This window comes from Arachis hypogaea, chromosome 20 (assembly GCF_003086295.3).
Source record: "Arachis hypogaea cultivar Tifrunner chromosome 20, arahy.Tifrunner.gnm2.J5K5, whole genome shotgun sequence".
NCBI lineage: Eukaryota > Viridiplantae > Streptophyta > Magnoliopsida > Fabales > Fabaceae > Arachis > Arachis hypogaea.
In genome coordinates this window covers 127,006,519-127,022,370 of record NC_092055.1, presented here as the reverse complement: position 1 = coordinate 127,022,370, position 15,852 = coordinate 127,006,519, and the positions used below count along the sequence as shown (strand labels likewise).

General features: G+C 34.4%; 1 protein-coding gene across 1 annotated transcript; it reads left to right on the top strand.

Annotated features, from left to right (window-relative positions):
* Nucleotides 1-1,261: 1,261 nt before the first annotated feature.
* LOC112782737 (molybdenum cofactor sulfurase) lies at nt 1,262-15,074 on the top strand. Its single transcript, XM_025825288.2, has 22 exons — nt 1,262-1,536; nt 1,728-1,826; nt 2,192-2,250; nt 2,650-2,810; nt 3,323-3,474; nt 3,552-3,678; nt 4,345-4,450; nt 4,523-4,568; nt 5,129-5,167; nt 5,255-5,411; nt 6,513-6,615; nt 7,805-7,921; nt 8,093-8,170; nt 8,273-8,374; nt 9,138-9,210; nt 9,287-9,397; nt 11,018-11,082; nt 12,115-12,266; nt 12,770-13,002; nt 13,321-13,457; nt 13,609-13,719; nt 14,072-15,074. The coding sequence occupies exons 1-22, from the start codon at nt 1,425-1,427 to the stop codon at nt 14,180-14,182; spliced, it is 2,451 nt and encodes an 816-aa protein (XP_025681073.1). The 5' UTR covers nt 1,262-1,424; the 3' UTR covers nt 14,183-15,074.
* Nucleotides 15,075-15,852: the final 778 nt, after the last annotated feature.

Sequence of the window (15,852 nt, the reverse complement as noted above, 5' to 3'; positions counted from 1 at the left end):
ACAATCAGTCTTCCTAGTGACACTAGGGCATCTCAACAATTAACAAAATACATTATCAAAACTGATGGAATCAACATAAATTCTCCACAAAGTGGGTATCTCAAATCAGACAAAAGAGAAGACAATACAACTAGTAAGTTATATCTTAATGTTCATCTCTATACTAAGAATAACATACTAATATTTCATGAAAATTGGAGCAAGTTTACCAGTTCAATCGGATCAAAATGGCATGCCCTTTAAAAAGCCTCTCTCTCTCTCAACTAAATTGATTAAGAGTGTATTCCAAAAAATTTTAACAAATTTTATCAAATCAATTTTAAATGCCAGGGTTCTTTTTTTGTTTTGATTCTCTTCATAAAGTATAAAATTTTTTGAGCAACTATAATATTTTCTGGTATCTCTCATCTAGCAATGAATCCTTCTTGTAGAGAACCAATAAACTCATGAAAAAACGGTTGAAGTCTATTCACAAAAACCTTGATCATCAGCTTATAAAAATATTGTACAAATTAATCGGTCTAAGATCCTTCAATATATTAGATAGCGTTTGTTTTAAAGTATTGGGACAGAAATTAGGAGACTGAGACTCAGTATTTTATTTATTAGTCCAAAAATTGGTATTAAATCCTAAAATTTCAGTACTTCCAAAAAATAAGAATACAAGAGACTGAAATTTTTGGAGATAGAAACTGAAATTCTAATAACATTTTATACCTAAAATATTTTTATTTCAATTAATTAATTCTAATTTTACTCTTTATACAAATTAAATTAAAATTTTATTCTTATTTTAATCTCTATCTTCTACTTTATACTAAATACAATACTAAAACTTATTTTAATTTTTATCTTTAAATTTCTGTCTTTCAATTTTTATCCCTCCTTCGAAAGCTATTGTATTTTTTTTTTTTTCATCTTTCTTCTTATTTTGTATTTTCTCTAACTATCCAAACAAAGGCAATTAGACCACGTAAGTCAGGTCCAACACATTACACTTTACACAACTCTATCACAAGTACATGCATTAAATTTCAATTAAATCATTATTAAAATATCTCATCACCGATACTCTAATACAGATTTGAGATTTCTCATTGATTTCCCATTAATAAAATCATAAATATTTAGAAGATAATAAAAATTAATTTAAATTAATTTATTTTATATTTTTAATTATTTTTAAAATAAATATATAATATTAAATATAATAAATATATAATTTTAATTATTATATACATAAAATTATAAATATTAAATTAAATTAGATCATTTTAGATTATTGTTTGCCAACATTACGGGAACAGAATATAGAAATTGGCTCTTGAGGATCCCCAATACTATCCCGAACGCTCTGTGGAGACTGGAGAAAGATCAAGAGTTGAAGCACAACCATCAATATCGGGTCTTGTGAACCAGCAATTATGGATGCTGCTAAGCAAGAATTTCTGAAGGAGTTTGGTGAACATTACGGCTACCCAAACACTCCCAAAACCATTGATCAAATTCGAGCTACTGAATTCAACAGATTACAAGGTACTCACTTTCTTTTTTCTTTTTCCTTTTAGTCAAGCTATGCAAATTGGAAGGATAAGGTTCAATCTTTTTTAATTAAAAAAAAATTGGCTTTAGTTTTAGCTATCATATTATCATTTTCAAATAAAAGTAAAATAGAATTACTGTTTCAACTATATCTTATTTCGTGTGTTGCAATTTTGGAATTGTAGATCTTGTGTACTTGGATCATGCTGGTGCTACTTTATACTCTGAGCTGCAAATGGAATCAATTTTTGGTGATCTCACGAGTAAAGTATATGGAAATCCTCGTATCCCTCATAATATTTATTGAGAAGTCTACTTATCAATAGATTACACTTTTTTGTTTGTTTGTTTTATCATTGTTCCTGCATAGGAATGGAAGAACGACGAATTCTTTAGTAATATATGATGCGGAGTTAAACTTAATATAGTTGGTAGTTGACAGACAATAGATAGAGATATAGAAAGACATAGAAAAACTATTGAAAGAGACTTAGATTTTCAAGGTTTGAAGCTAAATATGATTTATCATAGCACGTTATGGTGTGGTCAGACTCGTGGATCCAATTTTTTATTAGAGGGCGGTAGAAGTTTCTGGTGGTTGATAGATGTAGTAATGTTGTGTAGTGGAGGTCCTTAATGTTAATACTAGATAGCCAAAGTGATTCCAGCTCTGCGACTCTTGAGATTGTGAAGGATGCTCGCCAACAGGTACATTCACTTTCGCAGTTATGACTTTTGTTTTCTATGCATTTGAATTGCTGTGATTCAATCATGATAATTCGGATTAGATTGTTTGCTGAGAGATCTCTAGGATCTAGAAAGAAGTTACTATGAATGTCTTATGCAAAGATTCATGTTCCTATCCTCATGCTAGATAAATTTCTATTGGTGATTGCATGTCATCCACTATTACTGGAGTCTGGATGCAATGCAGGGCTTATCTTGTTACGTTTGATTGACTTGTATGGGCCTTGTTGAATCACCGATATAGATGTGTCCGTCTAGTAGTTTCATACGAAGAGATTACTGTTTGATTAGCTCTTTTTGTACTTTTGATATTTGTTCTTATCTACATCTTCACGTATATTTTGACTATCAGTCATACAGGTCCTCGATTATTGCAATGCATCTCCAAAAGACTATAAATGTATATTTACCTTTGGGGCAACAGCAGCACTGAAGTTAGTTGGAGAGGCTTTTCCATGGAGTTGTGACAGTACTTTTATGTATACGATGGAGAATCATAATAGTGTTCTTGGTATAAGAGAGTATCCTATACCTACCTTATTAAAAATGAAAATTCAATTTTATAAGGATATCCTTTGGCTTTGATCAGGAAAGTGCTAAGTAATCACTCCCTGCAATGTGCGGCTGTAAGACATAATGGTATTCTAGTGTGTACTATCACTGTTCAGGTGACACTATTCCATTAGATTTAGTAAAATAGGATAAGATTTGAAATCAGTTAAATGGACATCGTTAGATATTTCTACTGCTCTGATGTGACTCCAATTCAAATTTTCTGTTCAGTGGGACTTCAACACTGAACTATTTCATGTAATTTTTCTGTAGTAATTTGACTTTCTTGTGTTTGTATTCGGAGAATGCTTGTTTCTTTTTTCACCTTCTTTTCTGAATCTGTTATTGTATCTAATCACTTCCTTGGAAAAATGTTGTTGTTGCTTCTGATAAATTTATTGTGCTATTAAATATTCCATTATCATTGCTCTGCTTAGGTGATTAATAAGTTCAGCCTATCCATCTCCTTAACTAGTTTTAGATATGCTCTTGGTCAAGGGGCTGCATCCATAGCTGTAGATATTGAAGAAAATGAGGCTCCTGGAGTATCTGGAGAAAACATTGCTATGAAGATATCACCACACCAAGTACAAAGGAGAAAAGTAGCTGGGTTGCTGGAGGGAAAGCCAGATGGTAAATCTTAAGATTATGAATTTTTTTTTCTCCCTAGGTTGTAGACTACCTTTCTTATATCTGTTTCTCTAATGCAGGTCATGTGTATAATTTGTTTGCATTTCCCTCTGAGTGCAACTTCTCAGGGTTGAGATTTGACCTTGACTTGGTCAAGATTATCAAGGAGCACTCGAGCAGGGATTTAGGGATTTCTTCAGTTTGCAAGTAATATACAAAGTTGTTTGTCTTATTATCTTGTTATGCATGCCTTTAAATATTTGTGTAAGTAGTATGAAAAAGTGACTTCACTCATGCATATTTAACCATTTGCCATTATAGTTCAGCGAGATTCATTAGATAATGAAGTTGTTTGTCAAATTGAATTTGCATTTGAAATTCTTGCATGATTCAATGTAATGGTTTGTGACAATGAAATATACTCTAGTTGTTTGATGTGAAATTGTGTGCATGCATGATGATGTCCACTTTTGTATATGCCAGATTACTAGGTACTTGAGGTTCAATAATCATAGCGTCAGGATTCATGTGAGCATTTAAGACTTCCAAATATCACTTGTTGGTGTTATAGAAATTTTTGGTTTCCAATTCCATTTTTACTGCTTTTTAAAATGAGGAGAATCCAGTACACGAACTTCAACTTTAGTCCTTTGTATGATTTCTTCCATTATTTTTCTTATCCATTGTTTTACCCGTTCTTCTGACGCGGGAGAAATCTCCACAATGATAGAAGACCTATATATATATATAATTTGTGTTATGCCTTGTCTCTTTCTCTCTCTATCTAATACATATTCATATATTGAGATGCTTCATTTATTTTGTTTAACTTTGTTAAAGCATTGATCTTATATTTACTATTTCTCTCATAAGAAATGGACAATGGATGGTCTTGATTGATGCTGCAAAGGGATGTGCCACCATGCCACCTGATTTATCCAAATATCCTGCAGATTTTGTCTCAATCTCATTCTACAAGGTATGAGTTTGTAAGTGTTTATTTTGTTTTTATCTAGGGCTACTTCAAAAACTGATCTTGTGTTCTTGTCAGCTCTTTGGCTATCCAACTGGGCTTGGAGCTCTTATTGTTCGAAATGGTAAGCTACCTATCTTTGAGAAATGGAATAATTTGCTGCACTTTACTGACACTATATTTCATTTTCTTATTTATTTCTCAGTGACATTTAGTAACAAGAAAGTTATCTTCATTGGTATTATGTCACGAATAGATGATTCTACTGATGTAATGTGTATATGCTTTAGAAAGAAGCCTGCATCCTATGGATGGACTTGTTGCTATATCATATTTAATACCAAAATGGGAAACAAAATCTTTGTCCCTTGAATGAATGTCATTACTCATTACGCTGACCACATGAGGGTAATGCACACACAAACACAAAAGAAAAAGAAAAAAAGAAATAAAAGAAAAAAGCTACTTCCAATTGTCTAGGCTCTTAGAATGCTTCCTAATAATAGTTTATAAAAAAGAAATAGCTCTTGTGTTCATTTACTAATTATTGACTGGCATCTTGTGCTCTTTCATGATATCTCCTCTTTTCCTTCTATTTTCTAAATGTATTCATTGATAATGGAAATTTTATTTATGGTATTAATTATCCCTTGTGAAAATTTGCCTCGTTATTTATCATCACAGACTCTGCCAAGTTGCTGAAGAAGACTTATTTTAGTGGAGGTTTGTGGCTTATTGGTTACAATTGTATCCCTGTCTGTGATTCTGTGTTTAGTACTCAGTTATGTGGTTGATTGGTGGCCATCACAGGAACTGTTGCTGCTTCAATTGCTGATATTGATTTCATTAAAAGAAGGGAAGGTATTGAGGAGTTGTTTGAGGATGGTACAGTTTCATTCCTGAGTATAGCATCTGTCCGCCATGGCTTCAAAATCCTGAGATCTCTAACTGCATCTGCAATATCACGGTATGCAGAATAGGATAAATGCCTTCAAAAAAAAAAATTAAAAAAAAACCCTCGCATTTCCATGCAGGAGACCTTTACACCTATCACATGATATCTTGATCTTATTGGTCGTATCCTGATATATGCTTATGCTTTCAATGGAAAATCTAGAGATGCTTTTTGGTGTTAGGATAAAGTGCCAACAAGAGCATAAACTAGATATTAGTCTTCCAGTGAGTGATTGGATGTACATTCTAAGATCAATCATGAAGGTATTAGAAGGAAGGGAGGACTAACACCAATTAAGAGAAAGATGAGATAGTCTTGCCTAAGATTGTTGGTTGTGTGAGGAGTAGGTCAATAATAGCCTATTAAGTGGAGTTCCCCAATAAAGGTTAGCAGAATTAAAAAAACTGTAGAGGAAGAACAAATTGAAAGACCTAAATTTAATTTTTTTTTTTTTAAGAAAACTAATTGCCATAATATAATAGTATTGTTTGATTGTAAATTTGTAATTGACCCCACCTTGTGAGAATGATTGTTGTTGCTATAGCTATTTATGTATAGAGATATGCTACTGCTTTTTGTACGTCGTGGTACTTGGGCACCCTCCACCCCTTTCTCAATTACAATTTCAACTGTTACACTCAAGATGGGAAGCTTACTAACAGTAATATTGAGACAAGGTAGGCCTAGTTCAAGTTCAAGAACTTCTCACGATGGGAGGATTGCTCAAGCTATTATAGAGGGTATTTCGGCCATATTTTGTTGAGATTGTAGGTTTTAGATACGGAAGAAGGAAAAGAGAGAGTAAAGATTATGAATATTTTGATGAGTATAATCTAATGAATGAGGTGTATTCAAAATAAGAAATGTTAATTCCTATTTATAATAATACTAAAACGGTAATCATAGTTAAATACGGACAAAGTCATAGGATATTCTCTTAATTTCTAACAGCACATATGCCTGCCAATACAACACTTGACATCTTCTATGTGGTCTCTGCAACAATGCTCAATCTACATGCTTGTTTCGCTTTCTTCATTTGAATACCTTGATCTCTCTGTCATTGATTTATTATTATTCTTTTAAAATTTTCAAAATTTTGTTGCCTTGTAGACATACAAAATCTCTTGCCTTGTATACAAGGAAAATGCTTTTGGCTTTGAGACATCACAATGGATCTAATGTGTGCATCCTCTATGGACATCAAAGTTCAATGGTTAGTTAATACATAATGAATTCTTTAGTTGTTGTCCAATTTATAGTTTTATTACTTCTGTGCGACGTGAATGACTTGAAAAGCCCTGTGTTCATGAATTTATGTGCTGAATACACATAATCTGTTCCCTTAGACATAGGGTGATCAATTGAGGAAAAGCGGATATCCGATTGCCTATTTACAAAGCGATTGTATAATGTAAACACTTCTCTTAAGCTAAAGCAGACATGTCATGCATCTAGGTTGTTACATATGTATGCTACCCCATAATTGCACACAGATTTGGTGAAGATATCTGCTAGTTTATCTGTTTAGAATGTTCTTCCTTCTAGCACAAAGATATTCAAAGTTAGTGCATCTTGCAACCGAATGGGTGGTACACGATATCTCTGAGATGACCTGCTTGTGCTAGTTTTTGGAAGTTTATCTTCCTAGGGTTCATCCTATTTAACTTCTCTTTTCATTTTGACTATAGCTAACAGTTTAGGATCAAATTTTAGGAGGATAACTGGGTCAGCAGTTTTCCTCTTTCTGAGGCTTTTCCAAGGCCTTTTCAGCTTTCCACATGCCCTTGCATAGCAGGTGTTGAAGTTGGTGCTTAATATTTATGTCACTATTTTTGTTTTTCCATTGTTTAGATACAAATTATCTATGGAACAAGCTCTTTTAGACACTTATGCATAGAACCAGATTTTCCCCAGGGACCTGCGTCAGTTTTTATGTACTAAAATTTGAAGGCTTTGATATGCATAAACAAGTTAAAACTCTGACAATGTTTCATTTTTTGCTATCCTTCAATGTTTGAAGGAAATGTTAGAACTTCATAGCAGATTTCTCCTTTACACAACTCTTGGGATAAGGATACCTTCTGAACCTTCTCTGTAAATTCTTAAAATTGACTTAGGTGTTCGATTGGTGAATATGCAGAGAGATTGACATGTGTTTTTTACATGACTCAATATTGTAGTTTCTTTCTTCTTGTGTGGGTATCTTGTCCTCTTTCTATGTAGTCTTTTCTTTCTCATAAATTTCTTTTTTATGAAAAAATTGTACACATAACTGTGGGGTTATATAAGATATAAGGGAGCTCTTTTCTTAGTTTCTAATTTATCAAATAAGGTTTGCATGACCATATCTTATTGAAATTGGAGTTCTCTGTGCTGTATTCATTAAAATTTCTTCCATCCAGGAACTGTGTTATGAAATGGGTCCTATTGTTTCATTCAACTTAAAAAGGCCAGATGGTTCTTGGTATGGATACCGTGAAGTGGAAAAGCTGGCATCTCTTTCAGGAATTCAGCTAAGGGTATGACTTATGAATTTCAGTGTCATATTTTTCCTTAACATTAAAATTTTCTACTCATCCATTTTTTTGGTTTTGGGGGGGGGGGGGGGGGGGGGGACTGTTTATTTGTACTTTTGCTTTACAGTCATCAATTGAATGCTGACTAATAATCTCCACCTGCTGTCTATTTAGACAGGATGCTTCTGCAATCCAGGTGCATGTGCAAAATACCTTGGCTTGTCTCATTTAGATCTTTTATCAAATACGGAGGTATTTCTATTTTCTGCTTTAACTTGCTCATGACTGTCTGTGATTGGTCTATATGTGATGTTATTGTATAATAAAAAACAATGACAATATTTCTGCATTTAGGCTGGCCATGTTTGCTGGGATGATCATGATGTAATCAATGGAAAACCTACTGGAGCTGTAAGAGTATCCTTTGGCTACATGTCAACTTACGAGGAGGCTAAGGTTGGAATTCTTTTACATTTTAATTTCTTTTTTAATCACACTCTCTCTGTTTTGAAATATTGAAAGTTTGAAACTTTTGATTCTTGGTTCATTTTCATTTTTTCTTTTTGAACAAATACCAACTTAATATGGGAGGTGTGCAGCCTAGAGTTATGACTGCTTTTATGGTATGGATCTAAAACAATCATTTATACTAATATTTGTGTCTTGCATGGATCAAATTAGTCACACCTCTTCTTGCAATGTTCAATTGTTAATTCTTTGTGGAATAAGCCATTGTTGGCCAATCGGATTTATCTGACCCTCTATAGAAGCGTTTCTGATAATAACTCTTAGAGGATATGCAAGAAGAAAATAGGTCGAAATCCTGTAGAACTGTGTACAAAATTCCATAGCGCATTTAGGTGGGTGTTTGTTGTGATATAGAATATGTTTCTTGCTTCTCTTTGCTTTGGAGCTCAGCTAAGGTGTTTCAAAGGAGCATCTGTTATATAAGGACCAGGTTGCGAGGGCTCAACACCATTCTTGATTGTATCCTTGGGGTTTTGATTTTTTTCCCCCTTTTTTTTTGGTAATTTCTGTAATTGCCAATGCTCACTAGTTTTTTGTTGCTAGGCTCACTACAATTGTTGCCAATTTCTAGTTCTGTTTGGTTTTATGCTTCGTGTAACACTGAGATGTCAAGATTTTGTTGACTTAACAAATCTAAATCTCACTTCTTTTCGGTTTTAATATAGTTTTCCCTTTGTTTTGTGGATTTCAGAAATTTATTGATTTTGTAGCAAGTTCCTTCGTGTCATCTCAAAATGACATTTGCCATGGGAATCAATTGGAAGGTCTGCCCCCACTTCCAAGATAAATTCTATCATATTTCCAACATATATTTTTTTACGGATTTACTGTCACCTGCAGGCATTGAGAAGGGTTCCCCGGATACAGGTTGTCATCTTAAGTCAATTACAATATACCCCATAAAATCTTGTGGAGGGTTCTGTTCAAGAAGCTGGCCTCTTAGCAAAAATGGTAATTATTTGGGTTAAGTATGATTTTGGTCTCTAAGGTTTTGGCCGAAAATTAAAATCGTCCTTAATGTTTTTTACATTCAAAATCGTCCCTAACGTTGAATTTTGTTTTAAAATAATCTTTTTTATCTAAATCTTAAATTTCTGGACCAAATTACCCCTAAGAAAATAATTATAAAATTAAAAAGAAAAAGGAAAAGAACAGAGAAAGAGAGAGAAGCTGTTCTTCTCAATCACCACAACATCATCATCATCGACATGTTCCCGACACCGCGAGCCACCACCACCCTCACTCTCGGACATGTTCTCAATCACCACTTCATCATCATCATCGACATGTTCTTCTCGACCCAGCCCTACACTCTTCGAGATGATGGCCAGCGAGCCCGACACCGCGAGCCACCACTGCCCTCACTCTTAGAGTCAGATCCAACCACCTAAACCCCATGTTCCCGCAGCCCTGGCAACCAGTTCAACGACGCCGTTTCCAGTGACATCAAGCTCACTCTCACCTCCAAGGATGGATGGCTTTAGTCTCTCCACGAACATTTATGGCCAAATTCTTGGTGCCAAATTCATCGTTGGTTGGAAGGAGGAGGAGGTGCAGGTGCGGCGATCGGGGTTGGGCAGGGCAGCAGTGGCATAAAGGAGCGTGATGGAGAAAGAGAGAGAGAGAGAGAGGGAGAGTGAGAGAGAGAAAGAGAGAGAACAAGTGTGAGGGCGGTCGTGGGATGTGGGAAGAGGAGGGAGATCTGGCGAATATGGAGGGTAAGAGAGGATGTGGAGAGAGAAGAAGAAAGCTTTCTGCAGAAGAGTTTGATAAGGAGAGAGAGCAACAAACATAAGGGTATTTTTGTCCGAAGAACGATTTTGAATGTAAAACACCCTTAGGGACGATTTTGAATGGAAAAAAACCTTGGGGACAATTTTGATTTTCGGCCAAAACCATAGGGACCAAAATCGTTCTTAACCCTAATTATTTACTTTCTTATTGTTTTTTTTAGCCCTTTCAATAGGGAGCTACTATAATTATTTTCAAGTTCTATAATAAGAAAGGGAGAGTGAGAATAGATATGGATACCACTAGTATGAGACAAGTTTTTCTTAGCTAGTTTATTTCATGTCATGCTGTCCTGCTTATATTAAAAACCTCTTTAATTTAGAAGAGCACGAAGACAGTCATAAACCCTACCAACAATAAGACCAATAACCTAACAGCCCTGACTAAATAATTTACGATTGAGAGTACAACAAAATCAATAATAACTCCAAATTACTTACTAAATTAACATATATATTCTAAAAGTACCTGAAGATAACGAGGTTATTTCCTAAAATAGTAACTGTTTAATCTATGATGCTCTTCTGATGGCTTTAAAACTTACATAACCTCTCATGTAAGAGTTTGGAAGCGCATATAATGCACCAACTTAATCTACATTATACCCAAACTCAATTTTTAATTAGAAGAATTAGTACAACATGAACCAAATGCATAACCATTTTTGTCCAACTTTTACTTGTTTCTTTATATTTCAATTTTTAAATTGAATGCAGGAGTTATCCTTTTCTTTATAATCTTAATCCTTTAATGGGACGTTCTTCTGTGAATCTTGAGCAGGACTAAAACATGATCGCGAATGGATTCTTATGAGTCTAAGTGGTGAAATTCTTACACAAAAAAAGGTAATTTACTATGCATCTATAGACAAAAAGTAGAAAATAGAAATGTTGCATCAATTTCCATTGTGGTTTGTCTTAATTAGACCTGATATTTCATGTTTTGGAATTAGACTAGCACACTTTACATTTCACCTGGATATAACATTGTCACTCTCTGTTGGTGACATACTTTAGTAACACTAAAGTTGAATGATCATGTGATAATGGAACATATCGCTTATGATTACACAGTTAAGAAACTACCAAGTTACTGTTAGCTTTAAGGATAAATTCCCCGAAGGGCTGCAGTATATAGGGCGCAAGAAGTTCAGCGACAGTTTTGTAACTAAGCAGAATCAGGGAGTGGGAGAATTTAGTGGGTCCTCCTGGCCTAACTAGTGCAGAAATCGAGAGTAAGGGAATGCCATGCTGGCATGTGGGTATGTGCATAGTGCGTGTGTTTGCTGGCAGGTTGGATTTGGGAAGGAGAATGGGGCTGCTATAGTGCCCTGTGCCCCTGTTTCTCTTTGCTTGTTGCTAGTTGTCTTCTCTTTTCTCTTCAACTGTGAGCTGAGATCTAGACTCTCAGTGTTACTACTACTACTACTACTACTACTACTAAATACAAAATGAACTCATTGGATGACCCTCTAAAAGGCCAACTTCCTGCCATGAAAGATGTGAGAGTTAAGCTCCAAACCAAAGCACCAAATAATGGCATAGACGGCATGCTAACCACAAAGGTTTGGTTTTCCTGCTCCCGGAGGCAACAAACCTGGTCAACAAGAACTGATCCAAATTTTAAGGACACACCTAAACCTCACCAAATATACCAAACAATGCATTCCATGAAAAGTTAGCCATAGAGGAACGCAAAAGAGATGTATAGCTGATTCAAACCAACTTACCTCCTATTAGACTCAAATATGATAAATATCTTTGGCCTGTTTTAGGCTTCTTGTATCACTTCAAGTTAATTATAATTTTATTTATTAATATTTCAAGTTATAATACTAAAGATTGTAAAGTTTTGACATTTTCCATCTTGATTTTTAGGTTCCTGAAATGTGCTTTATCAGCACCTTTATTGACCTCAGTCAGGGAATACTATTTGTAGAGTCTCCACATTGCAAAGAAAGATTGCAGATCAAGCTTGAGTCAGGGGTTAATCATGGTGCTATGGAAGAACTTGAACTATATGGTCAAAGGTATATGGAATTATGCACATGATTTATATTCTTATCTAAGTACAATCTTGCAACTATATCATTCATATAGCTTTGCTTATGTGGACTTTCACCAAAAAATAAAAAGAAATGAAAAAGATATAGTATTCAGAATTTCCAATTGCGTTTGTCACACCATTTTCGAACCAATATTCTAGTATTATATAGCATATTATTATTATAGAAAACACCAAGTTTACAAGATGAAGCTACAAATATTTATATGGGGACATCTGAGAAATTAAATGTCTACTTTTGCATTGTTACATTGTAGTCATAGCTATAAAAGTATTCTCATGTATTATTTTGGGTGATTTCTTTAATTTAGTATTTCCATGGTGCAGATTAGTTAAATCTCTGAGCATGTTAGTATAACATGAAGTTTGTAGTTTATTGTTCTAGCTGATGTTTTATATGATAGCTTTTAAGATGGTATTAAATTGTCTTATTGTTACATTTTTTAGTTTGTGGTTTTGATTGCATAGGTACAAGGTATATAATTACAGCAAAGAAACCAATGTATGGTTTAGCGAAGCCATTGGTAAACCCTGCACTTTGTTTCGGTATTCTAGTACCGAGCATGATTTTATGTTGAACAAGACGAAAGGTGTAGCAACCTGTAGAGATACTAAGAGCACGCTAAATTTTCCCAATGAAGCACAGTTCTTACTTGTATCTGAGGAAAGTGTGTCTGACCTAAATAGACGACTATGTTCAGGTGTGCTTTTGTACCTTATTATATTATAGTATGACATGCAAGTCCTTTTCATTTTTTTGTTTCCTACTATGCTATTGCTTCCATTTGATTTAGAATGCAATCTAAGAATTTGACTAGCTTGTGGACAAAACTTGTAGAACTCGAACAAAATGTAATGGATTGCATTTTCATTAACTGGTTATTGGATCCATTCATAAGATTGCAAAGTGATTAAGAAACAAAAAAAGAAGGCTAGTGATATTCAAGAAAATCGACTTCACTTTTCAATTTTACCCTTTGTTGATCACTGTGTTTTCCAACTATGGTTCATGGTACCAGATGTACAGAAGGACATATGTGTTACGGCAATGCAAGTCGATGCAAGTAGGTTTCGCCCAAACCTTGTCGTATCCGGAGGCAGACCTTACGGTGAAGATGGATGGAGAACCATTAGAATTGGAAATAAGTATTTCAGAGTAAGTGATGATAAACTCTGAAATTATTTGACATAGCCAAGTTTGTGCCATTATATAAAGATGGCCCTTTTTAACTTTTGTCTGCCGTCTTCCTATGTGTTTCATTCGTTCCATTCATTTTGTTCTCTCTTCTTTTTATTCTTTCCGTCAGTCGCTAGGGGGATGCAATCGATGCCAGATGATCAACTTTTCACAAAATGCTGGAAAAGTGCAAAAGTCAAATGAACCATTGGCAACTTTGGCATCATACAGGAGAGTAAAGGTTGGCCAAGACTATTTTTTTTCTAGGGCGATTTGCACAACATATCTTGAGATTTGATGAAATTTAACTTGACTCTCTTCGATTTCTAAAAATATACATTGATCTCCGTTGAGATTTAAGTAATCTTACATTTGGTAGCTTGATACAAAATTTGATATCAAGCACCCCTGAAAATATAACACCAAGAGAGATTCAGGTGAGGTTAATGTAAACTGGACAAATACAAGGGGGTCACAATGAATTTCGCAATATCTGAAAGGAGGTTGTTATAAGTTTTTTAACTTTCTGTCTTGTTGCTGGATCTCATTTCCATTCTCTTATGAATCAGTGTTCTATTTTTGACATGTAACAGGGAAAGATTTTGTTTGGAATACTACTCAAGTATGAATCTAGTGATGAAGAGCAGCAGCATGATGATTCCTGGCTTCATATTGGGCAGCATGTTCATCCAGAGTCTATTTAGTTTAGCAATTAGCACATAATAGGTGTAATGACCTAACTTTCAGTACATCATGACCAATGCTAATCGTTAGGCGCTACCATTTAGTTGACTTATGGGACTCTAGACTCTGTATTACTTATATAGATATGAGTCAGTTGGTAATATCATAAGTTAGTCCAGTTTCATCATTTTTGTAATTGAGATTTAAACAGACAAAAAAAACTGATACATCCATACAAAAGCATATAAAGAGAAAGTAGATATCATATATGGGTGCCTCGGCCCTCGAGGGCTCAGTTTTATACATCAACAAAAAATCACAAGTCATAGTGAACACATCTGACCGAATTACATACTGTTCAGGAGTACATAATATACTTATATACATATATATTATACATGACACCTCAGGATTTGGCCCACACAGGAGTCCCTAATCTGAAATGGAAGTCATGATTTTCTGATGAGTTTTTCAGAGGAGGAGGATCCGTCTGAGGAGATACCAGCGTGGGAGGATCAGATGGCAGCAGATTTAGCTTCTAGCTCATCTGAAGAGAGTGTGGCTGGAGGAGGTGGAGAGCCGGGGCAGTTGCCCAATGGCCCTCTGATATGTCTGCATGCAGGGATTTCTTTTGAGGACACCTAGTGATGATCTTGCTAGTTATTTTCCCCTCTCTTTTGATAGTATTTGCTGAGTGGTAGGACCTTTACTGTTTATAAGCTAGCCTGGTTCCAGATTAGGAACTCGTGCATGAGCCAAGTCCTGTAGTGTCATGTGTAATATATGTATATAAATATATTCCGTATTAACTTCCGAACAATCTGTAATTGGGTCAGATGTATTCACTATGACTTGTGACTTTATGTTGATGTATAAAATTGAGCCCCCCGAGGCACTCATGTAGTTTATCTATTTTCTCTCTCTGTTGTTTTATGGATGTATGATTTTCTGTCTGTTTAAATCTCAATTACGAAAATTATAAAACTGGACTAACTTAACATATTACAATAAATATGACAGGCTCATATCTATATAAGTCAGAGTCTAAGGTCGACTGAATTTAGTTTATTCACTAAAGAATGAATAAATTAAAGTGGCCAAACTGAATGTATAGTCATACACTCATACCACATTAATCTCCTGGACTCTATATAGGAAGCATGTGATGGGGTAAAAGTATATTTGCCTTAGAGCTAATGTATTCTATATTTTGTTAATTTCTATGTTGTACATTTCAGTAACATAAGAGGAGAGTAGATAGTTGTCATGTAATATGAGAATGTAATCTTAGAAATGTATATTGGACTTGATAGTATTTGATGTATATTGGCTAGAACAAAAATTCAAATATATTTTCCGAGTTTGATTGGGTCTGATCTTGATAACCAGTTAAGTTTTTCTTTCGTTTCAAAATAATCAAATAAAGAGAAACATAGATTGCGATAATAGATTAATTTTGGGGACATAAAATTGTATAAATAGATACAATTACACTAAATAAACAAAGACATCAATCAATACATTGTTGGAAAATAATTAATATTGCTTCTATATCAGAAATGCATAAAAATTTTGAAATTCTAAAATATTTTAAATTCTACAAACGTATTGAAATAGAGTATACGTGATTTTTTACCTAACTATAGTAGTCATTGACTTATTGTAAGAGTTAGCATTTTTTAATTATACT

Coding starts and splice junctions, on each gene's coding strand:
- LOC112782737 (XM_025825288.2), top strand. CDS start 1,425: ATGGATGCTGCTAAGCAAGAATTTCTGAAGGAGTTTGGTGAACATTAC. Junction 3,475..3,551: donor GCTGGAGGGAAAGCCAGATG/GTAAATCTTAAG, acceptor TCTCTAATGCAG/GTCATGTGTATAATTTGTTT. Junction 13,003..13,320: donor AAATAGACGACTATGTTCAG/GTGTGCTTTTGT, acceptor TCATGGTACCAG/ATGTACAGAAGGACATATGT.